At 39.0% G+C, this 27,214-nt stretch overlaps 1 protein-coding gene across 4 annotated transcripts in view; it reads left to right on the forward strand.

Moving 5' to 3' along the window:
* Nucleotides 1-449: 449 nt before the first annotated feature.
* Nucleotides 450-27,214, forward strand: part of syt7b (synaptotagmin VIIb) — a 144,901-nt gene continuing 118,136 nt past the window's right edge. The window contains exon 1 of one of the 4 annotated variants that reach the window (XM_036130805.1): nucleotides 450-1,384. In XM_036130805.1, the coding sequence (XP_035986698.1) occupies nucleotides 1,336-1,384 (49 nt within the window). In that variant the 5' untranslated portion in view covers nucleotides 450-1,335. The remainder of the gene's footprint in view (nucleotides 1,385-27,214) is intronic. The other 3 variants (XM_036130807.1, XM_036130806.1, XM_036130809.1) reach the window with 3 other exon arrangements.

The following is a 27,214-nucleotide window of genomic DNA, read 5'->3' on the forward strand; positions in this document are numbered from 1 at the left end:
TGTTTGTGTTTGTTTTTCTGTTTATCATTCTACCAGCTTGTGGTTTTCTGTATGTACTGTAGATTTTAACTTGCTTTAACTACTAAAGTTTTATTTTACACCTACCACATGCTTGCCTTCTCCCTTGATTTGGCTCCACAAACAACTTTGCTTTGTCACCTTTCTCATTCATTCTTCCACTTGTGCTGGTTGTAAAACCAAAATAGCGTTATGCATGTTAAGTTAAAAATAAACCGTCTCTGAATTTCCTCTGACGCTCCACTTTTCTAGTTTTAATTTCCAGTAGCTTATATTATTGGACAGCAAGAGCTCCGTCCTTGACACCCAGATGCGCGCAGCTGATTTATGAGCAACACTAGAGATCGCCAGAGAGCCACGTTCCACGCGTGGCTCCGGGCGAACGTGAATGGTGAGTAAATGCTCCTTATCGGCTGTGTGGGCCCTATTGGCTGAAATGGCTTCATGATGATAATGGAAGCGCGCCGGCTGCTCGCAGCAACGATGACTCCAATGAAACCCGCGCTACGGACTCAACACGTGAGCAACGGATTACAACCTAAGGCACAACTTGGCCAGGTTGTGCGTAAAAGGCATCCTTGAAATCCTCAAATGAAGCGCTGATTGCTGAAACCAGCGGCACGATAAGAGGGTGTGCCGGTCTGAAAACAGGAATTCCTGTCGTTCAGTTTTGACGTGCGCCCACCCTACCACCCCCCAATATTTCCAGTTGGGACCGTGGCAAGGCTCAGATATTGCGCTTCCCTTTTGGTGCCTAAATGAGCAACAATCATATATAAAAAAAAAAAATAACTACACACACGCGAAAGCCCCAGTTTATTTCGGTTCAAATTTTCAAGACGAGCTCCTAAATGAGGAGCTCCAAGAGAAGTCCTGTTGTGCCGTGATGAAGACCTCTGATGAAACGGGCAGCATCACCGAGGGAGTGCGGATTCCTCGCCTCATCTCCAAGTAGACGACCTCCTACCGACTTCCTTCGCGTCACCCCGCCCGTCTGCCTGCCGTCTCCTCCTTTAAACCTTCTGCTCCGACCAGTCCTTTGAGCGAATCCGGGGCTCAGACTGTAAACATACTCGGAGAGAAAGTGGACAGAGCCACAACACAGACTCCACACCTCACTACCTGCTCCAGCTGGAGGAGAACAGAGAGGAGGCAGGGGAGGACGCACGGCGCACAAGTGCAGGCGCGTCCCTGGGTGCCAGCGAACCTGGGCATCAGACGGGTGTAGGGAGCAGAAATAAATTGGAATAAGTGTTACCCTCGACAACTCATTTGGGGAAGCGCACAGATTAGTTTGAAGACAGCCTAGATGAGTGCATGGTAAGAGGAGTCATGCATCTCAACAGAGAAGAAGACAGCAGCAAAGGTGAGCAAAAAAAAAAAAAAAAAAAGATTTAATCTGTGGAACATTTGAAATCATTTCCCGATGCAAAGCTCTCGCGTTGGTTTCCAGACGCCCTTGAGTGGGCCATATTGATGTCAGGTGCACGCATGTTTTGTTCCCCCCCCCCTCTCCCAACAAGCTAATGGTAATTGCTTTGATGGTCTGTGATTGATTCAGCGTGCGTTTCACCAAAACGCGCAGAAAAGCACAGAGTAGCAGTCGTGCGTCCACTGAAGGTGGCGGGATAGTGCGAGGCAGCCACTTGGGCACTTGTTGTGCTCTATTTGGATCCGCGGTGTCCTGGTCTGTTCCTACGAGGAGGTGACTGGAGAACATATGGACAAGGTCACGTTGTTGGGAAGCCTTTGCAATTAGGTTAGTATTATTGGTGTCTGTGACTGAGACGTGGGGCGGAGAGGGGAGAATTATAGAGCAGACAGTGGTTAATGACAAGAGCCCCTTCCTATCGTGATAAATAATATAGCTTTTGATGTATCTCCAGGAGTCATTCAGTATCACTTTCCTCTACAGCTTTGAACTGAGGTCCAGGTCACTGACTAACACCTGATGCTGGAGGAAATCTGTCTCCTGGATGTCTGTGGGCATGACGCAGCCTCTATCTCATTATAGCCTACAGTTCAATGAAAACAAGCATTGATTATTTTAGGTCCACCACACCCAGCTTTATTAGGTTAGACATTAATTTAACGACCAGCATCCAGTGCATACTAATAGTTCTTTAAAATATTGAAATCCCGTAACTCTGCTTTAAAAACGCGTGTGAAATAAGTGAGGGGCACAGCAGCACAGAGATAATATCATATTTCTCTCTGTCCCCCCCCACCCCATCCCTGTCAAGCTATGGGAGGCTGATGCATGTTTATCCTAACCAGCTGTAAGTGGGCTGTTTTTAGTGAGGTGCTCCCCATGTGGTGAGTGGTGCCCTGTAAAGTGGCACACCACATCATATTAAAATGTCTTACGACCTCATTGCCAGATACGGGTTCACCAGGGACAAAAGATGAGTCACCGTCCGCGAGGATAAATGATTTCATGATTGCATGACAGATCTGATCTGTGTGGTCCTTTTTCGCTGCTCATGTGTCACAGACACAAATTCGCTTACGCAGTTAAAACTTCAGCTTTTTCCAATCCAAAACTCTGTCCAAGCTGAAGCTCAACGTTTAGCAAAGTCTGTTGAATCAGATAGGACGCCTTACTTGGACTGCCTTTGGGGAGGGTGATGGGAGGGGGGGGGGGGGGTTCTCAGCTTTTAGAGTGTGTGATGTCTGCAGGACACATATGCAACGTTAAACTAATATTTTGAAGTGAAGAAATGTGACTTTGTTTTTGTGTATATGTTGCTTCTTTCAGCCAGTAGGAGACCGAATGTTTGTCTATATATCTCGAAGCAAGGGAGAACTGTATGAGAGTCATGCGAGTCAAACAGAAGGTTAAATATAGCAACTGAGCCCCGTCTGACAGAAAGAACTTTGTTAGCTATTTCATCTAAAGCCCTGATGTTTAAAATTTTGTGCTTAATATTCCTTTGCCAGAAGACGTTTTTTTTTCTTTTTTTTTTTAAACATTTAAGATCTCTTTCAAAACAGATGGTCCTCTCTGCTTACAGGCTCTCCACGGTGTCAGAACGAATCCAATCAATAACTCATGGTCATTAGTGCAAAGTTATAGCCCAGCCTCCAGCTTTAATTTTCACGTTGCATTATCTTGGATAGTCGGCCACACAGTTTTCTGAAGAGATTTTTCTTTTCAGATGTATTTTTAGGAAGCTCTTCATCTACCACAGCATGTCTGATTTATAGCTAAAACAAAAGTCGCCGTTAATGTAATTCTGCTGGTGACAGATTTGTGAGCAATGTCGCTTTGCAGCATGACGGCCCTTGGTTCAAATCCCAGCCTGGTGGCTTTTTTTTTTTTTTCATAGAGTTTAGATGCTCTCCTCTGCATGTGTGTACTGGTACTGTGGTAAAAACATATTTGTTGGTCCTGCATGTAAAAATAAAAATAAAAAGACACCAAAGTCAACATTTCTTCAGTTTTTGAGTAATGGTTAGAGTTGAATGATATTTTAATCTGCCTTGTCCAGATACAAGTCACGTTTAGAAGATCAACAAATCTTAAGAAGTGGACAGAATGCATGTACATGTTCATTGTGCTCATCCAGGAGGAGGGAATGCTGCAAGTCAATGACTCGATGTAATCTGCTGAGTTTCCTTAGATAAACTTTTTAACCACTTTGATTACATTAGTTAATGTTCTAACTGTCAACACATTGCACACCAGCATGCAAGACTGAGTCAGGTTGTAAATTACTCTAAAATTGCGCTGAAAAAATTTAAATGTTTCTGTTGTCGAGAGATTTCTAAGCTGTATGACTTTGCTTTTTGACATGTTGCATATTTTAGGCAACTAATCACAATTCTTTGTTCTATGAATAGAGGACCAATATGTAGTCTTACTGGCATGGTGAGATCAAAACCGAAGAACTTCAAAAACCTAATTAACTATAAACATAAAAGCCCTATTTTGTTTCTTGTTAGGAGTGTAATTTTATATTCAACGCCTGAGACAAGAAGTCAAAATATTAAGCTTATCAGAACAATGACGTGAATATTTTTAAGGAAAACTAAGAATCACAATTTTTCTCTTGTCTTGACAATTTAAACATTTCACAAACGTTTAAATTTTAAGGTCATAATAGCTAACAGCAGCGAAATGTCTTCTCTGTGTGTTTTCACAAATACAGTCTGGATTGACAAATCTCAAATTGCCATAACTCTATTTATTGTACAATCCTCTAGTTCAGACATTACTGAACTGCTTTTTTTTATATAGTGTCCTGTCTGGCAATGTGGCAATAAGAATTGTTGTCTTAATGCCAAAAAGAGCCCAACAGATTTTACTGTCTCAAGTTGAGCAGTACTGCTTTTGCCATAGTGCTCCGCTTGCTGAACTGCTTTTAACAATTAACAAAGGTTAAAATTAACTGTGGTAAAAAAAAAGCAACAATATTGCATAACATTTTTGTTTTTTTGTTAAGTGCCTGGGCAAGAAATCCCAGGCAGTTGCTTCTTTTTCTAAATTGGTTGCAAACACTTGTTTCCAAACATCTTTGACTTAGAAGCAGTGATTGGTGGCCTAGCCATGGTCATTTGTATGTGCTGCTACCGAAAAACTATAACCAAAAGTGTCTTCTACTTCGTCTATCATATACTGCTTGTCTGACCGAACACCCCGCACATTTCAATAAAAACAGCTCAAATATTTTTTTCTTGTTGAAAAAATGTTCGGACAACTATGACTTTTAAAGAGGCTTATACTTTAAAACTGTTTATTTTCTGTTAAGTATGAATTTTGGTTTTGCACTATTCACTATAGATTTTATTGAGATATATCTGTGCTAATTATTTTATATTAAACTCAGGTTATGAAGTGGACGGGACACAACGATTTAACATTCATCATGTTCAAAAAGAAGAGTAAAAAAAACAACACACAAAAAAAGAGAAATGCCTTAAAGTGACCCAATCTGATACTTAAGATTGAAACACCTCTTAAAAAGATTAGAATGATGTTGCGTAACTGTACACATGGTATCTTTAAATTGAATTACTTCTGTCAAATTGGAAATCAAATGTATTTATTCACCCTATAAAAACGATTAAAACATAATAGTTCTGGGCATAATTTCTTATTATACTAAGGGGTTTTCAGATTTAACTCATACAACAAAATGTTTTGCCTTCTCCAGAGAGTATCAGCACGGGAACATTTTGTCTGTGTTTTTGTGTGCTATAGTTATGGCGCCGGAGTAGAGAAACTGTCCAGGTGTTAATGTCAGGTATCAAAAAAACCTTATAGCATGGTGCAAAAGACACTAATTGCGAATCTGGCAAATGAGCTGTCAGAGATAACTGCCTAATATTAGTGCCGTTCAAATTCAGCTAGAAATGTGTAATTAATTTCAAAACTAATGGACTCGGATCTTATTAGTGGTTTTAGACAAACTGGGTGAGAGGGAAGAGAGACGGAGCGGTAATTACCAGAATTGGAAACAAAGGTATTTTGGTTCCCTGTTTAACTGTGAGCCACAACGTTGGGATGCGAGCCGCTCACATTCACGGTCTCAAGGGAAACAGATGGTGAGGGACTTGAAAGGAGAAATATTCCTCTGTTCAACTTCTCTATGCACATATTTATAACCAAAGATGAGTATGATAGAAGATCGCATCAGAATGTGGACGTAATTTAAAAGTCAAACTGGCTGTGCCAAAGAAAACTCATAATGCATCATAGAGCGGCGGCACAGAGGTTGTCTTCTGTGTGGTGAGAAAGACGCGACAAATAAATTCTCCCTTTTCATGCAGCTGTCTCATCAATTTTTCTGGAGGTGTGGAAGTTTGAAATGAAGGAAGAGAAACAAGGCCTCATGGTGAAACACACCAGCATGGCCTATATAAACAATTAAAAACCCCAAAACATTTTACAACCTCTTGTTACTGCAATATACATCCATCCATCCATCCATCCATCCATCCATCCGTCATCTATACCCGCTTATCTGTGCAGGGTCACAGAGGGGCCAGTGCCTATCTGCTGTGGTCATTGGGTGAGAGGCGGGCATCATTAGAAGCTGTTAGCAGAAAGCCCATGTCATCCACAAGCATAGATCCTCTCCATCATAGAGTCCATCCTGCGCTATTGTGCAAAATTTTGGAAATCCCTCATAAAATAATCTGTCTTTCTACTCCCACTGTGCCAGTGCTCGTTAACACTGCTATTACCCACAACGAGCTGTTGATCCGTCACCACTATCTTCATCCTGTTGTTCATTCATATTTCACACTCCTCTCCTTTGGTCGTAGATACAGGCAGATACCCTTTAACCCCCTAAGACCTGGTAATTTTAGTCTAAACAGGCTTTTTGATGCCTGAAAATTACAGTTTTCTCTTCAAATATATAATTTTCTTTCTCCTGACAGATTTGTAAACGAGTTTGACAAGTGAGTGAGAAACCAATCATTTCTAGACTTTTTTTTCCCCACGTGTCTAAAAGCCTATGCTTGGACTAAAGTTCTCAGGTCTTAAGAGGTTAAACCAACCTGCCTTTGAAAAAGCTTTGTCCCCTCCAGCACAACAGCTCTCAATGCCCTCACCAGACGTTAATAACATCTTGCTAGTTCTTATCGTAGAAACTACCAATCTACCAATGTTTGTTGAAATACTTGCCACGTCCTTCCTTTTAACTGTACTGAATGTTTTTCCAAATGTTGGAACGGCCAGTGGAGGCACCTGCCCTACCTTTTGGATCACAGTATGAATCTGAATCTATTATTTAGTGTTCATTTTCAGTAGGAGTTCATAAAGCCACATTATTAATTTACGTATGTAACACATTGATTAAAAACTACACCCAGAAGCAGATTGTTTTACCATCACCAAATATGTTCCATATTGCACGCAAAGTTCCTATGCAGTTGGGAAGAGTCTGATAAAGGGTTATCTTAAGTATTTTTAAGTCTGGATAAGTAAGAAAGAAGTATTTGTACTCACTTGCAGGATGGTCTTCTGCAGCTGCCTTTTCTGCACACGTATGTGAGGTTAGATGCTTGTGAGCTATGAGTTTAATTCAGCAAATGAATGGTGGAGCTGTTTTTGACACGTTTTTTATCTGGCTATGCTTCTAAATTAGAAATTGCGCCTTGTTAAGCAAAAACAGAAAGATTTTTCAGCAGTTTTGCTACTATGACAAACCCCCCCCCACCCCCCCCCACCCAAAAAATAAATAAATAAATAAATAAACTAATTATAAAGACTGATGCTGTTCTAGCTTGCTGTGTTCACAGTTTCTCTGGGAAATGCAGGCTGTGAAAGCTCACACTGTCTTTTAGATGCCATGAAGGATGCCAGACAGCTCTCTTGCAGGTCTCGCAAGCTGGCAGCCCAGTTGAGACTAGCGGAGACCGCTCTGCCGCTCGGTCCGTGAGACCTTTGCAGGGATGAGTTCCAGCCAGAGTCAGTGAAACCAGGTCAGCTCCATAGGGCTACTTGCTGAAAATACGCCAAGATATATTGCCTCTTACTTGAAAAACCAATTAATCTTGGGCCTAATTGGTGAAAATTAGCACCTTTCAATATCAGTTTAATTGTGTCAGGTTTTTTTTCAAAGCTTAGCAGAGTCTCTCCTTTGAGGAAATGCTAAACCAGTTTTTTTTTTTTTTTTTATGGAGAGACACCTTCAGACATCATGGTTATACTCACGTCACAGGTTATTGCATTGGACTCCATCAAGAACAATCTTGCTAATTGCAGAAAACATAACACATGTAGAGAAGAGCCGTTATATATTAAAACAATCAGGAACCATCCATTTGGATATTCAATTAAAATGTTCAACTGCTTGTTTTATTTCTCTCATTTCATATTATCACTGGATGAGAATAAGATGTTAGTTGATCTTGTCCAGCTTAGAATACCTGAAAAAGACGTTCTACTATTGAAACGTGTATGCTGTTCATGAAATGTCAGCAGGGCAAAAGCTAAAACTGTTTGTTCAAACCTGTGTTTTTACTTCCAGAATCACTGTTGGGGTTTATGCTGCTTTGCTTTCTTTGTCACATTCTGCTTTTGAGAACAACCAGGCAGGCAGCCAAGATTTTAAATACATTCAGGGTTTCCTTTGTGAATCATTTTGTCCTAGAAACAACAGAGATAAAACAGGTTAAATGTTTTTTTTTTGGGGGGGGGGGGGGTTCTTGGGCTACCATTTTTTAAAAGTCGCTACGATCCTTGGAAAGCTTTCATTCATGTGGTTTTGTTGCAGACGTAGCCATGTTTAATCTAGTGTCGAATGAATGGCATTTAGCCCCAGGTTCAGACTTGGTCTTAATTGACCTTCTGGCTGATTTAGATAAAAGTAGACAGTTGCATATGGCCATTACACTCTAACCTGAGTGATCAGATCAGGATTTCCACTTTCAATGCAAATAAACAGGTTGTAGCATCACCTATTGATTCCTCAGCAATAACAGGTGATCTGATGTTTCTATAACATCACAAATGCATAAAATTGCTTTAACGCTTGGTTATTTAGCAAAAATGTTTTGATTAACTTATCTTATTGGGCAGAGTGTGAGAGAACGACCATAAAACAATTATGTGAGTTAAAAAAAACTCAGTGTCGGCGCAAAAGCACTAAATATTTTAACCAGTTAATAACATCTCCTCCAAACACAGAACAAACATTGCACTTAAGAGAAATCTTCTCCACCTATAGTGTGCCCTGATATCTGCTGATCGGTATAATCCTCACCTGTCTGCCTTTTTTTTCTTTGTGTTAAAGGTATAAACACCAAAAAATAACCTTGGTAGTGAAATATTTCCTCAGACAACAGTGATTGTTTTAAAATGACCTTTGATTATGAATGCAATTAGTTAAAGGAATGAACAGGATCACAGGCACATCACTAGGCAAACTAGATGATATTGGTGACATCGAATAGAATATTTGGCTGACATATATATATATATATATATATATATATATATATATATATATATATATGTTAAAATAAATTTGTTCAGTGCTTTTACGTAAGGGTGTGAAAGCAGTTTTTCCGTTTTAACTACAACATTGTAAACTTTATCGGACCTTGTTCTGTTGTTCATCTCACTTGATACTTTGAACCTTGTTCTCATTTCTGTTTGCACTCATTACAACATATAGAGAAGATCTTGATTAAAGAATCTGGTTGAGGTTTTTCTATAGAAGCACAGCATTGCAGCAACAGTGTGGGCAGCAAATGTTACTGGCACCTATGGTTTGGGCAGAGAGAAGGGGGGGGGGGTGGCTGGTGAAGGAGACAGAAATAGATAACTGGAGACAGCGGCTGAGAGGTAGCAGAGATTTTTTTTGACAATGTGTATGTTATGCCTCGTAGTAGTGGGCGCCTCTGAGGAAGAAGCAAAAGAGAGACACGTGCACCGGGTCCTTTAATAAGTGAACTCGTTGAAGTAACACTGGTCTCCAGAGGATGTGCACTGAGATGGCAAAGAGGAGACAGACTGGGGTAAAAATGTGAGGATCTAGAAGAAGAAGAAGCATAATTATAGTAAAAAAGCTAAAGATGAGTTTGTTTTGGGAAATTTTGACTTTTTTATGCAGCAGTTTATGTAGGTATTTCCATTTATTCTTGCTTACTAAATATTGTCCCTTGTGTTCGCAGTAAGAAAAAAAAAACACTATAATCATGACAAAGCTCACATAAAAACATCCCCAGTGTGATTGAAGTGTTACATACTGTAACCTTCACAGCTTTGTTGCTTGGAAGGCATAATTTGAGCTGCACCCCTGGAACTGTGTGATTGCGGTAATGGATATTCACTTAGTTAAAGGCGGTAGGTTATGGCAATAGGTTACACTACTAATGTGAATTTGTGGTTGGAAAACACTTCTTATGATCTTTCTGTGGCTTTCCAGTGTTGTCTTCTGGGAAGAAGAAATTGAAGGTCACTGAGATTATATCTGCCCTCCAGATTGCTCTCTGTATCGTGTTCTTCGCTCCTTTCTTTATCTTGTTTTGGCTTCTGTTGAGACTGAAAGTGTAAAAAAAAAAACACACAAACAAACTGCGGTTCTGGTAAGACATACATTTGCATAATCAAAATGCTCTCTTGCATGGTTTGTTTTGACTAAAAAACACAATGGACAAATGGTGGTTGGTGTTTATGAATTTAGACCCACTATTCTTTGTAGAGTGGAGCTTTTTTAATGAACCACGATATACAGTATAAATCTTAAGTCCAGGGTTTGATTAGACAAACCCAAGACCTTATTTTTTTTAGCCATTCAGAGATGGAGTTTCTAGTGTACCTTGAATTATTGTCATGCTGCGTAACCCAACTATGGATCTAACCTGGCAAGCCAGATTGATAGATTGAGTGTAGCACTCCCGGTTTAGTTCTACAAGTTATCAATCTGGGTCTGCTCCAATCAAATCCATTCAGCAGAAAGATATTCAACTCTCCAAGCTGATTGGGCAAAGTGACACCTAGTGCCCACCTACCAAAGGTTGCTTTTAGTGAGTCTGACAAAACAGATGTTACAGCAGCAGCTTTGAAGGGGTCCTTTATTTTGGTTCGGCCGTGGAATCGGAACCACTTGCTTTCGTCATTGCTGTATTTCCCACCATAAAGCATAATACTGTAATGTGACTGGCCAACCCGTTTTGGGTCGGTTTATAGTTGAAGTGGGAGTGGGACATTGAAGAATTCAGCTTGGAGGCAAGGCTACGACAGAGGACCCCTAAAAGAAAATGTTATAGGTTTATATGAGCTTTTGGGATGATTTGGATTTTTTTCTCATGGGCCCCAAAATTCCTGGCGGGACACCCCTGACCAGGGGACATCCTCATATTGTGATTATATACCCCACCTCAACTGACTACTTTTAAAGCAGAGAAGCAGCCGCTCTACTTGGACCACCCCCTGGATAACAGAGCTCCTCACCATGTCTCCGAGGCTGAGCCCAGGCACCCTCTGGAGGAAGATCATTTCATCCATCTGTACCTGGGGTCTTGTTCTTTCGGTCATGAACCTTACCTCATGACCATAGTTGAGTACTGGAACATAGACAGACTATTGAAAGCTTTGCTTTTTGACTATGTTATTTTATTAACCAGAGCAGAACAAAGCAGCGGCCTGATTACAGATCACAAAGCCCCAATCCGTCTGTCCATCTCTTGTTCCGTCCTAATATTCTCTCACAAACAAAACATCAAGATACTTAAACTGCTTCACTTGAAGCAGAGACTATGCCGGCATCCAGAGGGCACAATCAACGTTTTTCCGGTTGTGGACCATGCCTTCAGACTTAGAGGAGCTGACTCTCACCCCTTCAACTTTACACTCAGCTTTTGAACAGCTCCTGTGCACGTTGGAGGTCTTGGCCTGAAGACGCCAACAGAACCACATCCTCTGCAAAAAGCAAAGATGAGATCCTGAGGTTCCAAAACCAGACACCCTGAAACCACAAACAGGATCGATGACGAGGGGCAGCCCTGACAGGGTCAAAACTGTTTGGGGAACAGGCTCCGCTTTGTGCCGAGAACGTGGACAAAGCTCCTGCTTTGGGCATAATGAAACATTTTACAGTGACAAAAAAATTTAAAAATAAATCATACACGGCAGAAATTTAAAATCATTTTCATAGAACAATAATTTTGTAAAGTTGTTATGTAAACAGCTAATTATTTAGGCTGTTTTTTCTCCTAACCCCACAATTAAAAAGGTTACAACTCACCAGATTATAATTGATTTTTTAAATTTATTTTTATATACCACAACAAATTTCCCCATCCACTGTTTGCCTGTCATTCCTGGCCTACAGGGTTAGTCTTCACAAAGGGGAATAAAAATTATCATTAATTATCATTAATTTATACTATACTATTTATACTATAAAAAGTATTTTAACAATTATTTGATATTTGATGTTTAAATAATAGTTTACTTAGCAATCAGGTTATATTAAATATTGAAAATATTTTTTCTGCTGTGCATTGTTGTAGACAACGATAATAAGATGAGGATTCTGAAATAAATAGCTTAGACTGCTGGAGAGTTTTTAACCTTGAAATTAGAAAAAAATAAATAGAAAACATCCCAGAGATGCTTGTTTTTATACATTTTCATGCTTGGGTAATAAATAGCTCACAGAAAAGATAAACCATGTAATATTTACAACACAAACCTATTAGGAAACTATATTCTTCATAACACTCTGGTTTTTAATGGTAGTTGAAGTTTGCATGAAAAAAACCTGCTAGCCCTTGAATAATTTGTGGTAAATTCAGAATTGTTCTTTATTTGTTAATGATGAGTGGGGCCTTGAAAAGTATGCAAATCTGAGAAGACGATAGTGTAGAGGAACCCTAATTCGCAAAAAATCCAGTTTAAGGCTTGTAGATGTTTTTCCCAAGTAACACCACTGATTAACTCGCATAATATTACACATAATGCAGCACTTTTTAAGTTCTTGTAATTACATAGTGCTACATTTCTTTTGTGAAATGGTTGCCATTTGTCTCGGTGTGCATGGCGATTTTGTCTTTGAGGTCAGTCCAGTCTCAGCTCAGGTTTAGAGCAAAACAGGAAGACCATTAAGAGGACACGGTTAAAATGGGAGCACTTACTGTCACATGAATGGAAACGGTAACCATGCAGAAACCATCTTATCCTGGAAGGTATTGCACTAGAAGTCTTCACCGTCGGTACTTGAATTGTTTAGAATGATACACCAGAAAAAACTGGAGGTTATGTTTGACATTATTTGTTGTTGTTTTAACACAGGTAATGATATCACAGATAGCATGATATCCAACTATGATTTGGTTTTCTTCTGTAACTCAATAAAATCACGATTATCCCAAATATAATTCTACCAAGCTCGGCTTCATACAGGGTAACAGTCCATGATGTTGCTTAAAGGTTGAGTAAAGATTTCCATCTTGAGCTGCATTAGCACCTTATCTCTATCAAAGGGCTTTTTGTTTGCACTACTTAAAACATTTTCCTTCCTGAGTAAATCCTTTAAAAGATGCCACACATCTTTCAGGATCTGCTTTGTGTAAATGCAGCAAATGGGGCAAATGTGTTCACCCGAAATTACCTCAAAATTATTTTATTATTGGCTGAAACATAATCACCGCCTGCATTACACCTAATGACACTGTAATATTTACAGTAAATAGGGCGGGGGGAGGGGGGGATTGAGCCCGGAAAACGGTACCTTTTTTTCAATTTCTTTAATCTGAAAAGTTTGATGTACGTATAATATGCTACTTTATTCGATACCCCTAAATAAAATCCAGTGCAATCAATTGCCTGTACCTAATTAGTTCTCCTGAGTAAGAGTTCATCTCAGCTCTTGGAGGTTTATGGCAAGAAGAGGAGTAAACAAACAGCCTCATGAAGACTAAGGAACCTGACAGGCCAGAGATAAAGATGCAGAGAAGCATAACGTGGGGTCAGGTTGTAACCTAGTAGTCCAAGCTTTGAACTTCTCTGAATCAGTGTGTGATTACGTTCAATCAAGGATCTTAAAATAAAAGGAGAATGGCACAACTGTGAACGGACTAAAAACCGACAGGCTTTTGTCAAACAAGCGGTCAAGGGGCCAATGGTAACTCTGGAGGAGATACAGAAATCCACAATAGGGGAAAATAAGAGGTTGTTGACAGGACAGCTATTAGGCATTCTCTCTAAAAACATGTTTTTTTGAGAAAGACTGACACCAAGAAAGCTATTATTCAACAGAAAACATAGAAACTCCTGAAAATAGTTTGCCACAAGATATTGAGGGTTTTCATAAAGCATGTGGGAGAAGGTGATTTTTGTCAAATATGAACAAAATGAAGCTTTTATTAGCCTTCACTCTGAAAAAGACATCTCCACGATGAAACATGGCTGTGGTAGCATCATGGTGCAGGGTGAGTTATTAGGAAGGTTTATGAAGCCATATATGTAGCAATTCAAAATCAGCCAATTGGAGGACTAAGGCTTCCATAAATGGGCCGTGCGCCATCGGAGCACCCCCAATTCATGCTTTTCTTCAACATACAATCAGAATGAGTTGTAATTTAGTTGTAACTCAAAAAATGAGAATCAGTTGAAATGGTAATTAAAGATTAATAACACAAAATAGTTTTTTTGGAAAGGACTGTAAACATAAAAATGAAGACACAGCAACTTTATATTGAACTAGAGTTTCAGTACTTTAGTAAGAATAGAAAATGGAGCAGCCACAATGCTTTACTTAATTCTATCACACAGAAGAAAAAAACATGGAGAGACTTCTAAGAAGAAAAAATGAGGAAGCAAAATAAACAAAAAGTGAGATTTGTTGTTTGGAACAGTGATGAGTATTTTTAACCCTCTTTCACTCAGCCCGTTTTATGACGCTTTCACAGTTTCAAGTGTGTGGCTTATTGTGAGTGTTTTTGAATTTAAAGAAGCACTTTAGGAAGTTGTCATCATCTCGATAAAAATAAACACCATGAGTCAGTTGTATTTTCTGAAAATGATGTCAACTGCTAGCTGGAAATAGAGAAAGAAAATAACCTAAGGCCACGTTTTTTCAGTTGAAATATGCATTGGGTTTTGACATCACACAGTAAATAAAAAGAAACCCCTAATAACCTTTCAGTGCATCCAAAAGACCACAAAAGAATATTTCTGCATCTTTTTTTTGTAGTGAAACGTCTGTGATGTGAGACCTTTGGCATTCAGTTCTTTTCAAAGGAGAAGGCATTCCTGCTGGTGTTCACATTCATCTATATGGGATAGTGTGATCCAAGCTTATACTGACCAGGGATCTCTGAATTTGTGAATAATCTTGAAATAGGTGAAATTCCCCTTGTCGGTTGTGTTGTGCAATGACTTAATCAAAATACAGAGCGAGCTACTTTACCTTCTAACGCACAATGAAGAATGTCATGTTAACATGCTGGTTGTGACATGAAAGCCTGTATTGCTAGATATCTAATGAAATCTGAATTTTTGTATATATTATGTAAACATTCAGAGCCCTCACAGTTATTGAGAATCATGGTAAAGATGTCAACATTCTTAAAATAATTTGTTGGTGGAAAAACCCTGTGACCCAAAAAGTGCCACTACTTGCTACAGTTCTCTGGCAGTGAGCCTTGGGGATATTTTTACCTGCTTTATCCTCCTCCCTATGCATATCGGCAATATAAACATGTGTCCTCGTCTAGCCTTGTTTGTCACAGTTCCAGTTGTTTTAAACTTTTACTTGTTACTTGCTGTTGAGCTGACTATAGACATGGGCAAGTAAAACCTGTTTTCATCTAATTTTCTGAGTACATGCTGGGATTTGGGCCATTTAAGTCATGATCTAATCAGTGCATCTATATTTATGTTTCATGGCACATAAATGACCATGATAGCTTGTTAAGCATAATACCTGAATGATTATTTATTTTTTTTGACTTCTCAGGACAGTTACATAAAGAAAACAAACAAAAAAAAAATCATCCATTGGTGTCTAGATTAAAGTCGAGATAAATTTGTTCCAAAAATGAAAGTTTTGTGATTATCTAAAATCAGGTTCATTTGTCCACATTTGGCTGGAGTTGGCAAGAATGAGATTCCACCTCAAAGCTAAACTGCTTCCTGGAAGAACCTGGCTCTCATTACGCTGGATTAGTAAAAATGTCAATCTTTCAGTGTGAATTGTGATTTCTCACTTAGCTCCCATGGCAGAAAGGTTGCACATGCTTTTATATTGAGATTAGATGGTTTGTGGTTAAACGTTGGGGCAGGAAACAATTTTGCTTCTAAAAGGTGAATTTTTATTATTAGTTTCATGATCTGCGCTTGTTTATTATTCTTTACAATTTACTGAAAGGTCCCTTTGTGCTATGAGGGTGTTGAAATCCACACACTGTGTGTTATGCAGATGGATTCTATGAATTTCAAGCTTTTGGCTCGACTGTGAAAGGACAAAATGATCCGTGTAGGGAACTTTGTGTCTGTGTGTTTGTGGTGGAACTAAAATACAAAAGTGGCCTATCCAACTTCATCTTCATATTTTATTTCACAGCTGAACATAAATGTATAGCCATAAATCCTAATATTCACCACTCTTGTTTCCTGTTTTAGCTCTCGAGTGAAGAACTTGATTTGATTTCTATAACAAATGATGCTATAAACACAATGTGGGCAACTGAAAAGGTCTGAAAAAAAAACTAATCTAAAGACTCAAACTATGTTGCTTTTTTCAGTTCTTTGTTTGTTAAAAAATGTACCTGTAAGAAGGAAGCTGAAATTTGAACCTACTATAAGTGCGGTCAAAATTTAAAGTGCAGATGTTCTAAACAACTAAAAGAGAGTTTAATCTAAGTGGGTCCTCAGGCATTTCCGCTCCAGTTGCTTGTGCTTTGACAAAAGCAGTGATAGGAAACGCTACCGTTCACTTTTGGAGAACCACAAGCTTCATTCTTGTCTAACAGATGATCGAACAGTAGGACATCCCTCATCCAGGCTTTAAGATTTGTGTGGATCTGTTACTAAATCCAGGCCTGTGTGGAAACAACAAGTGTTAAAGTAGTGATCAGCTGATTGCTGCAGCTTCCAAGGGCAGCGCTGATATTGTTCAGGGCTCCTGTTTCAACCCACAGAGACCATGTGTGACTGTGAAAGGCACTTAGGATGAGTAAGGTAGAGGGCTATTTGTGGTTTGTACTAATGTCCAGAATGGATGCTTGAGTGAAGGAGCTCTGTTGCATCAGATGTAAACATGCAACTTGGCTCTTCCTGAGTAACTGAGCAGGACACTAAAATAGCAGGAGTGGAGGGAGGATGAATGGGTGGAAGGAAGGAGGAAAAATTATTAGAAATAATCCCAATACAAGATGTATGCACCCCGCCTCCACAGACTAAACCGAACAGGATATTATAAGAGGAGGTATCAGCAGTCTAGCCAGGAACAGATGGTGAAACCGAGCTATGCACAGGCAGGATCTTCCTTCCAGTACAGTACTGAAAGAGAAAAAGCTATCAGCATCTACATGCACAGACACATATAAACACAGTGTTGGACTTGTAAAAGTCTTTATGAGCCAGCATCAATGAATTAAAAAGCTGACTGGCGGTCATTGACACACCCCCAGCTCTTCATTTCCCCTCTCCTCTTTTGTTTAGTTTCCTCTCCTTTTTAAATGTTTTCGGCTGTACCAACCCTCATCATCTTCCAGTGCTACACTTTACCCAGAGCCCAAAACCAAAGAGTCTGAATTACACATTTAAATGGTGACAAACCTCTTTTGGATTTTATAGCCAAAACATTTTCGTTGGACTCACAAATTCTACACCCAGGTTGTAGAAAAGAGAATCTAAAAAAACCTCTAGAAGACCATTTAATATGCCATAAATCTTTAATTTACAGTTAATTAGATTTAAGTGATTATACATGAGAGGTCCTAGACTAGCGTCAGACCTGGGGTAGAGTTGGAGTCGGCTGGGACCCGTTTCTGAAAGAACGGCCGATCAACCTTGAGTAGAAAGCAGCTACTCTCAGTAGTTCTGCCTCACGTTGTCATATGCAGCGTTTGGTTTCAGAACAGGTGATATCAATCAGGTAACTAAACTCAGCATCCAATCAACCCTGAGGTGAGCGCGAGCACGAAATAGACCTCATCAATGGATCCCAGATAACGCGATTCACCAGGGCAACGGCTGGAAATAAGAAGGCTGGAAATGCCCATTTCCCGTGATTGGGATTAGAAATCTTTAATGAAGGCATATGGGGAATATTAAACTATAATTAACAAAAAGAAACAATGCGGTTGCTGCAGAAAAAGGGAGTTAGTAGCAGAGAATTGCTGAAAAAGTAAATGCATGAGTGATATGAGAGTTATTTGACGGGCAATTAAAGCTGTATTGTCACACTTCACTCATTCAAAACGCAAAAAAGAGGAAGGGAGGCGCATGTATTTCATGTCTAGGTGCTACCCGACAGGCATTAAAAGGAGGCGGCAGCAAATCAAGGTGAAGTATGAAAATACAGTTTTATCAGGTTAGGTTAAGTTAAAAGTTTTTCTCATGTTTAACCGTACTCAACTATTGTATTAATTGGCTGTGATCAACATTTGCAGTTAATGACAGGATGGTGTGAGTTATTTGAAATAATTGCCATGTTCTTTCATCTTTTTGCCAGAATTTGGCTTCACCCACCCTTCTAAAAATTAGTTGACATGATAGTGGGAGTTTTAAGTACTATATGGTTTGCAAACTACCACAACTTAGTCTGATTAGAAGAAAACAGTATTTCAAGTATTCCTACAGAATGTTGGCTCGAGACTTCGGGAAATCTAAATACTCGTTGAACTGAACTACTCCCTTACAGGAGTAGTTTCCTGCAGCAAAGTTACTCTGCAGTGTCCCCAGCTTTTGTGCAAACACTGACTTTTGCGTGGTGGACAAGTACACCAAAGCTCATTCTTTGTGTTTCTTGTGACATCGAGGCTTAGGTGGGGAGGGGTTGACAATTGCTTACATCCTAGAGATGCTGCAGGGTTCCGGGTTTGAATCCCACAGACTGCCACTCTGGGTCCCTGAGCAAGACCCTTAGTCCCAGAATGCTCCATGGGGGCAACACAGTGGCAGCCAACTGCTCCCTAAGGGATGGGTTAAATGCAGAGGGCAAATTTCATTGTAATGTAGGTTGCAATGACAATAAAGATGATGACGATGAATAATGATGATGAATTATGATTAAGTTTTTCCCATTCTTCCACAATGCCATGAATCGTTAAATGCACAGCTAACGATTTTTGACAGATTCTCCAATCCGAGCAGTAATCAAAGCATTGTTTTGGTGCTTTACTTCAGAACTGTATCATTGTGCAAGTATAAATATCTTTACTATCTCTTTGAAATCCATCATATGCATCACAGTGTGGAGCCTGCAAAGGTGTGTGCTTTCTTCCTGTCAACCGAATATCTCAGTACAATTTATTTCAGGATGACAAAGGATCTGAAAACTCGCACAATGGTCTACTGACAAATCATATCCATAAACTGTTTTTCTATTTGTCACTCGGAGTTCTAGTATTTGGGTTTGTGAGGAAAAAAATAAAAGCTTGGATGTATGTAGTAAGATTAGTCTGATGCACAAACACAAGTGCACATGAAAGGGATCTGTACATCTTCCACATGCTACTGCTTTCACTTTTTAAACCAAGAGCAGGTATCATGTGTAAAGCGTAAGTTAAATAACTGGCACATATTTCCCTAAGATGTAATACCAACATTTACATTTCTTCCCCCTTTCTGGGTAAATCACTGAGCTTTAGAAGATCTTATTTGGGACAGCTGATCTGGGAACATTTCGCTTTTGTCCTACATTATTCAGCAGAATGTCTGTCCATTAGATCAGGGGTGAATTCCAGGTCGCACAATTCCTCAGAAATGTTGTTTGAGTGGTTGAGACTGAGTCCTCCTCATTACTCGGTTTAGTTTACTATTTAATCTGGTTTTAAGATTCAGGGATCGATCAAATTACAATTTGTAGGTTGCTCAGAAATTAGGAGATTGTGCTGGATTATGTTTTTACACGGCTGGTGGGTCCAAATATCAATAATGTCTTTATTCAATTGAAAGGAATCACAACACAGGTGTGCTCACTTTTCAACATAGTAAAGGAAAACACAGCATAGGTAAGGAGGGGTCATTTTTGCCGTATAAACCCGATTTACTAGAAAGCTATATCTGAAACAAACACAAAAATAAATAAAAACAAACATTAAGGGAACGGTATGCTAGAGGGTGGTATTGTTACTGTTTTCTTCCCTTTCTTACTGATCCTCCTCGTCTATCAAAGATACTGAAATATGAAAACAAAGCTAAAGTCTGACTCAGAAGCTGTTACTTTCGTGGTCCATTTCTCCAGTTCAACCTTCAGGTGAAAGCAACAATTGGCTCTGGGGTCTTATAGCCCTCGTTGTTTTTTTTTTTATCCCCCTCCTATGATGAGAAGAGAGGCGCGTTGCCTTGGTTGTAGTCAGCTCTGTAGCCTTTACCTGGCCGCCATGCTGCTGCTGTGTCCGTCTCAGGGCGGTTGAGCAGCAGCTAAAGATGCTCAGCGGTGTCGTTCTCCCGGGGCAATGATGCCACAGAGGTGACTCACTTTTAAAGAGCAGTCTAGACAGGCTGTTGTACAGGCAGCGAATTACTTTAAGGCAGGTTACTTTCACATGAACATGTTAACATTTCCTTGCAGATTTCCCCCACCTGTTTGTACACTATTATATTGACCCTCCTTGTCATTGCACAATGGTGTTATTATTTTATGTGTTACCATAAATACTGCCATCTTCTTGTTGGTCATTAGTAATCTGCTCACAATAAAATTGAGTGTAAAAGCTGCAATAAAACAGAGTGCTTTTAAAAGCTAGCTGAAACCTGCATGAACTTCCAATGCAACCCCCCCCCCCAAAAAAAAAAAATTCCCCTTACAACTGAACGCCCACCACCTGCACACTTCCACTGATGACTTCAATTGCAATATTCTTGTTATCAGATATCCATTCAGTGTACTCTCCTCGGGGGAATGAGGTGCTGAGATATGAATGTGTGTGCTTGTGTACAGGTTAGCATAATGGAGCGCTCCCATCCCTTTGCAAATTAGGCTGTTTGCTGTTGCATATGCCTGTTTGCAGTGATGTGCGACAGTTTGCATGAACTCTTTGTATCAATGTCAAGCTGATATTTTCCCACCCCCGCTTCCCTTTCCTCTCTCTGCAGTTCATATGCTGTTTTTTGTTTTTCCCTGTGTGAGTCTGAAGTCATAACACGTTTAACTGTTTAAATTGTATTGATGGAAAGTGGCCAAGAATAGAAAGGGGAGAGATGGGAGGAGGATGGAGGGCAAATCTCCACTGAGAAGCCTGGAGAGCCTGAAGCCAGCGCTTTGAAGGCGATTTTAAAAAGTATGGATGCATCCATTCAGCAAACAAGCATCTAGAGTGCAGATTTTGAGTATTTTCACGTCTAAATCAGTTGATGAGTTTGTTAACATGTAACTTTTTCAGGTGGGTCGGTTCCTTTCACACCGACAAAACTCCAAACGAACTAAAACCTGTCACTGCAAACCAAATTAAGACGTTCATTCAGGTTATCGGTCACATGTGTACGTGTCGAGAGAACCAACTGTAAATACAGAAAGCAGAAAAAAAAACTGAGAATGTAGTCATATCATTAGTTTGTCCCATCAAAAATGTTATTACGGTAGCACATAATGACAGTAAGGATTATTTGTTCTACGGTATCCCACAATGTAACGTAAACTTTGCTAATGGAAAGCGTTTGGCTCAAGCTTGTAGCGTACATCTGGTAGCTGTTTTGCATCAAGGTTGGCTCTAGAATTAAAGGAGTATTGCATAAGTTTAAAGTTTTTTTTTTTTTTCACAGACATTCCCTTACAATTCCCCGACATGTAAAATTAGTTATCCTCTATTTACCACAGTTGCCTCTATAGGCTCCATTAGTCAGTTCATGAGAGAATGATTCTGGACAAATTTTTTGGATGTGTGCGTGGGTGTGACGCGCTGCTCACTCTCATTCACCTTCCTACTTTGTTGAGTCTCTGCTTTAATCGACACATTAGCGAGAGAACACGGGCTAACTTCAATATTTTTGACTTACTTACCTCAGAAGATATTACGCCTCTAAACAAAAGACCTGTGCAATTGCAGCGACAGAAGCTTTTTCTCCTCTCGCATTCACACGCATAACGCTGGTGTCTTTTCAACTTGTCACCAGAGGGGGCATACAAATGCTGGACCTTGTGCAATGCACCGTTTAAGGGAAACGTGTTCAGTACCAGAGATCTCCTTGGGGGGCAAAATTTCAGTTTTTGTCAGATGTGATTTCTAACAGTAGTCTTTGTCCAAAGGGGTTATTTAAAGCAATCAACTCTGTCATCAATCCATCAACCCCTATTCTGCTTCAGTCTCAATGTATAATAATTTTCGTTCTTTTTTTACAAAGTGGCATCTGTTAAATGCTTCACTGGTTCAGCTGTATCCTAACAGCTTGAACCAGTGTCTTTTCCTTTTATAGACAAGATTATGCAACCGACTAATTGTCCTGTTGAGTGTCTTCAACCTAAATTGATGAAAGAGTTTTTTTGTTTTTTGTTTTTCGTGTTGGCCTTGCTTTGCTAACCTTTACCATATGCCTTAGCTCAGGAACCATGCCAATTGGTTTTAAACACATTGTCATTGGACTCCTTACTGAAAACCTCACCTTGAACCCTTGGAAAAGATAAAATTCTAGTTTAACTTTTCTTTCCAAGGTTTTAGAAAATAAAGTTTTTTTAATTCAACTTCATTCTTTTTAAAAGAGCAATATCATAAGACTGTGTTTCTGGGTTTTATGAACCTCACAACAGCCTTTGACACAGCAGATCATTCTTTTCTTTTGTCCCAGTTTAAGCACTATGTCTGTATTTGTGGCACAGCATTGAAGTGGTTCACCTCTTACCTGACAGATGGAACTTTCTCTGATTAATGGAGAGCAATAACGCTCTCCATTCTCTATGGCATTGCTTTACTGCTGTCAAACAGTAGTTGGGTCAGAATTTTTAGTTTTTAAACAAGCAAAAGACTTATATAAGTCAAAGCAATTCCATCTAAGTCAAAGCGATTACATCTGTAGTGATGTTGCCACCCAAAAAAAAAAAAAAAAAAAAAAAAAAACAATATATATATATATATATATATATATATATATATATATATATATATATATATATATATATATATATATATATATATATATATATATATAATTATTTTATTTTATTTTATTTACATTTTTTTTGGTGGCAACATCACTACAGATGTAATTGCTTTGACTTTTAACCTAAAGAAAATTGGTTAAGGTAATATTTGATAAGGATTTTACATAAGAAAATCAAATTGACTCTGTGGTCAGGACCAGCTTTTTTCTTTCTTTCTTTTTCTATTGGCCAAACTTAAGTGATTTTTTTTATTTCTCAATGATCTCGCTGTTATATAAACTTTTTTAACAAGCCTTTTCTGGTGAGGCACCAACACTTTGTAATCGGCTTCCTTTGGATCTTTGTGCTATTACCAAACTGTGCCTTTTAAAAACCAAATTAAAGACACATTTATTCTTAAATGTGTTTAATGCTCCTTAGCACATTCCTTATTATTTAATTTTCTGTGATCTTTTCTAGTGTTTTTATGATTTTATTGTTATGTACTTTGGTCTCCTTATTCCAACATTTTAATAAATCACTGTAAATGAACAAATGAATTAATAACTTTTAATTAGTGCATTTTGATACTGCATACCATTACTTATGGCTAAAAGGTATGTTTATCAAGGAATATTTTGCAATGACTAAAATGACAAATTTCTTGACATGATCAGTTTTTCTTATGCTCAAATTGTGGTGCTTAGCATTTGGAATTTTCAATATCTTGAAATACTTACATGCATTAAGCATGTTTTTAATACTCACTTTATTTGCTTTTCAGTTTTTTTTTACACAAAAAAGACCTTTCAAAACATACTTCATAACTCTAGAACATGAGTTACCATCTGTATCACTGACTTATTAAGCATGACCATATTTCAATTTCCTAAAAAGAGGATACTCTACACAGGCGTTATAATTTCAGAAATATTTTAATTATGCTTTCTCTGTGTGGTTAGAAAGATTGGTTAAATAACAAACTTAAGATGTACTTTCATAAGTCAAGAAGTACAAAAATTATTTCATACTCTTAATTAAGGATAAAAATAATGACTCTTCTGTATATGCCAAAATGAAACTGTAACAACACCAGCTCACTTTTGGAGTCCTATTAGAGGAAAGATAAATTTAACTTGAAATAATACTCTGAAGAAATAAGTATTCTTTTCTTCTCTATGGAATAATAAAATAAGGAAAAAAGCAGCCTCACAAATACATTTATTTAACCAACAAAAATGTGTATTCTTTTTTTCATGCGTAAATATACATGTATCTTTTTTACATATTTTGAGGTTGTCAAATTTAAACTGCACTGGTGTTCTATACCCTTTGAACAAACTGCAAATGTCTTGCAACTTTGTATTAATACTCATATTCATGATTAGTGGGCTTAAAAAAATTGTCTATTCCTAATCATGCACTGATCATCCAAACAAAGTACACGCACACTAATGATTCATAGGACCATCTTTAGCTTCGATTACAGCATGCATTCAATGTGGCATTCTTTTGATAAGCTTATGCAATGTCACAATTTTTTCCCTCCAGAGTTGCATCCAATTTTTGGTAAGATCTTGTAAAGATGATGAGAGAATCAGACCATGCCGTAAAGTCTTCTAAAGCACATTCCAATGTGGGTTAAGGTCTGGACTGAGTGGTGGCCGGTCCATGTACGAAAAGGATGTCTCCTTGAACCGCTCCTGAACAATTTGAGAATGATGAATTCTGACATTGTCACCTTGGAAATGCTCATGCCATCAGACAAAATCTAATTTTATTGATGGAGTAACATGGCCATTCAGTATATTCAGGGAGTCAGCTTATCTTATTCATTGGGCACTTAACCTTGCTCAACCTAGACCTGACCAAATGCAGCAACCTTAGATCATAGCACAAGTTTGTACCAGCACAAAGCATGATGGATGCATCACTTTATGCGTCTCCTTTGATATACTGATAGACGTTGTTAAATGTAAAGCGTCTGCATGTAAGTGAGTAAGTTTTTTTTCTCCCCCTGAGTTTTCTGTTTTTTCCTGCAATTAGGTTCTTGCAGCCTGGAGGGTGCAGCTGATTGCACTTTGCCTTGACAAGCAGAGCATATAGCTGGGAGAGGAGCAGGATGGAGAGGAGCAGTTGGCCATTTGGCAACATGTGTGCTGTTTGAGGCTTGTGGATGCTTGGTTGGCCTGGTGTAGACGGGCCAAATAGACGGAAGTTAAGACTGTTTTCCTCAAAGAAGTATTTTGTGTTCATTATGGGAAAACCACTCAGACTGTTTTGTGTTGTGGCTGAGCATGTGAAGAGGAAGTTTTAGGTTTTGTGTTGGTAAAACTTTTTTTAGCCTGCGGCTTATTTCATTTGTATTTGCTGGAAGCCAGTTATCTTAAGCCTGGTTCCTTGATTTGTAATGACCCCATCTTTTATTCCACATTCTCCTTGTGCTTTTTTTTTGTTTTTAAGACAAAGTACCCTCAAAAACAAATCTGTTATTTACCTGCTGAGTCTTCTTCCCTTCCTATTGTTATGCCCCACACACGCGCCTAGACTGCATTTGGGGAACAAACTGTTTAGGGGCTTGTCCAGGATTTGCACCTCTATCAACTGCCATTGTTTCAGAAGATATTGCAAAGTGTGCGACAAATAGCGACAAATAATTTTTTTGTGACAATGGCGTTTTGATAAGCAAATGGGTAAAGCATTGTAGTGGTGCTAATGTGGAGGAATAGTTAACGGTTTACCAAATACTAATACCGACTGGTTTTAGAGACTATGTGCTAAACTTTGCTCATGAGCATTCATGGTCCTGTAATCTGGGTATGACAAAGACCTACAGCTGTATCTTAAGGGACTTTTTTGGCCACTGCTAAAAACAGATGTGTGGTTTTGTCACTTGACCACACCTCAACTTGTGACACGTGCTCATCACTCTGGAAAAGGATAAATCTGGAGGCACAGTACAGGAACTTATTCCTTTGCTCTAGAGTAGGGAGGAGTAGTGTGGTGCACGAGTTGAAAAATGTAATGGCAGTCTAATAGTTACACAATTACAATGTTTTTTTCCCCACACAATAAAGACATGTAAATAAATATTTCCAAACGGGGACTTTTACTGCTTGTAAAAAAGTTGTCTGCTGGGGAGGGGCTTGAGTCTCACTAGCTTGCTGTGTGGCGTGTTAACCAGAAAAAGGCGTTCTGTCTGAAAAGCAAAACAAAGCTTAAAAAAGTGACTGCACGTTCAGACACAACCCCACATGCGGTGGCTGAGCTGATGCCCATAACGCGTCTGAATATGCTAATGTGTTTAAATCAACTATCTTCACAACCGACTATCTTCACAACCAACATGCCGGCAGAGCCTTGCGGGGTGCACAGACGATCACAATAAAGTGATCAATAAAGGTGAGGAAGTGCTCATTGAAGGTCAGGTGGGGGTCAAATCAAACTCCCAGGTTTGTTGCTGAGGAGGAGAGAGGAATGATTTGTCTGTCGATGGTATGTTGAGATGTAGGTGAGGAGAGAACCTGAGGAGCGCTTCCGTTGTATTGCTATTCAGCCGGAAGGAGTTACCGTTCATCCATGTCTTAATTTCCTCAAGGCATGGGGCGGTTTTGATATAGAGTTGTGTGTCAGCAGCATAATAGTGGAAGGACAGTCCATGTTTGCTGATGACTTGACCAAGGGGAAGCATGCAAATGGTGAAAAGTAGAGTAGAATGTCGACCGAGCAACCCTTAGGGCCCGGCAATAGACTTTTTGATGTTCACGGAAGCCCAGCTTGTGGACGGTAAGGCCAGTGTGTCTAAGTTGATGTTCCAGTGCACAGCCAGCTGTTTAAATTTTCTGTAGTTCCAGTGTGTACCAGGGAGCAGAGTGTTCAAACGCGACTTCTCGTGTCTTAACAGGAGCATGAGTTCTCAACAAACTGCTTTTAAAACCTATGTTGTTTGCACTGGTGTCTGTCTTCATGGTTTCTGTTTTCTTAGTTATCATGATGCAATACTGCAGATGCTTGTGTGCAACCTGCACATCAGTTGAACTCTTTTGAAGAAGAAATGTAAACAGAATTCGGATGTAGAGAGAAATACAGCTTCCTACTGTGCTACCTGGGGTTGTTTACGATGTAAATAGTTTTAGTGTTTGATGGAACAAACTATGGCCTTTAGGTGCTATAACAATCTGGGAGTTACATCATATTGGGATGTAGAACCCTGCACTTACTACACTTTGGATAATGAAAAAAAAACATAAATTCAGTCTTATAATTATGTATTTAGCTAGATTTTAAACATCAGGTTAAACCCCCACTAATAATAATCTATCTGCATTGAAGTTTAAAAGAAATGACACAAGCCTTTTCTTATTGAGCAAGAGGTCATTTTATTTGTTCAAAGGTTGAAACTTTCTCATATTTTTCTTTTACAGCTAGTTCTAGGTAATAATTTTCATCCTGTCATTTCTTTTTACTCACCCTCTCTTTATTTCTCA

Source organism: Fundulus heteroclitus, unplaced genomic scaffold (assembly GCF_011125445.2).
Source record: "Fundulus heteroclitus isolate FHET01 unplaced genomic scaffold, MU-UCD_Fhet_4.1 scaffold_38, whole genome shotgun sequence".
In the NCBI taxonomy this organism is placed as follows: domain Eukaryota; kingdom Metazoa; phylum Chordata; class Actinopteri; order Cyprinodontiformes; family Fundulidae; genus Fundulus; species Fundulus heteroclitus.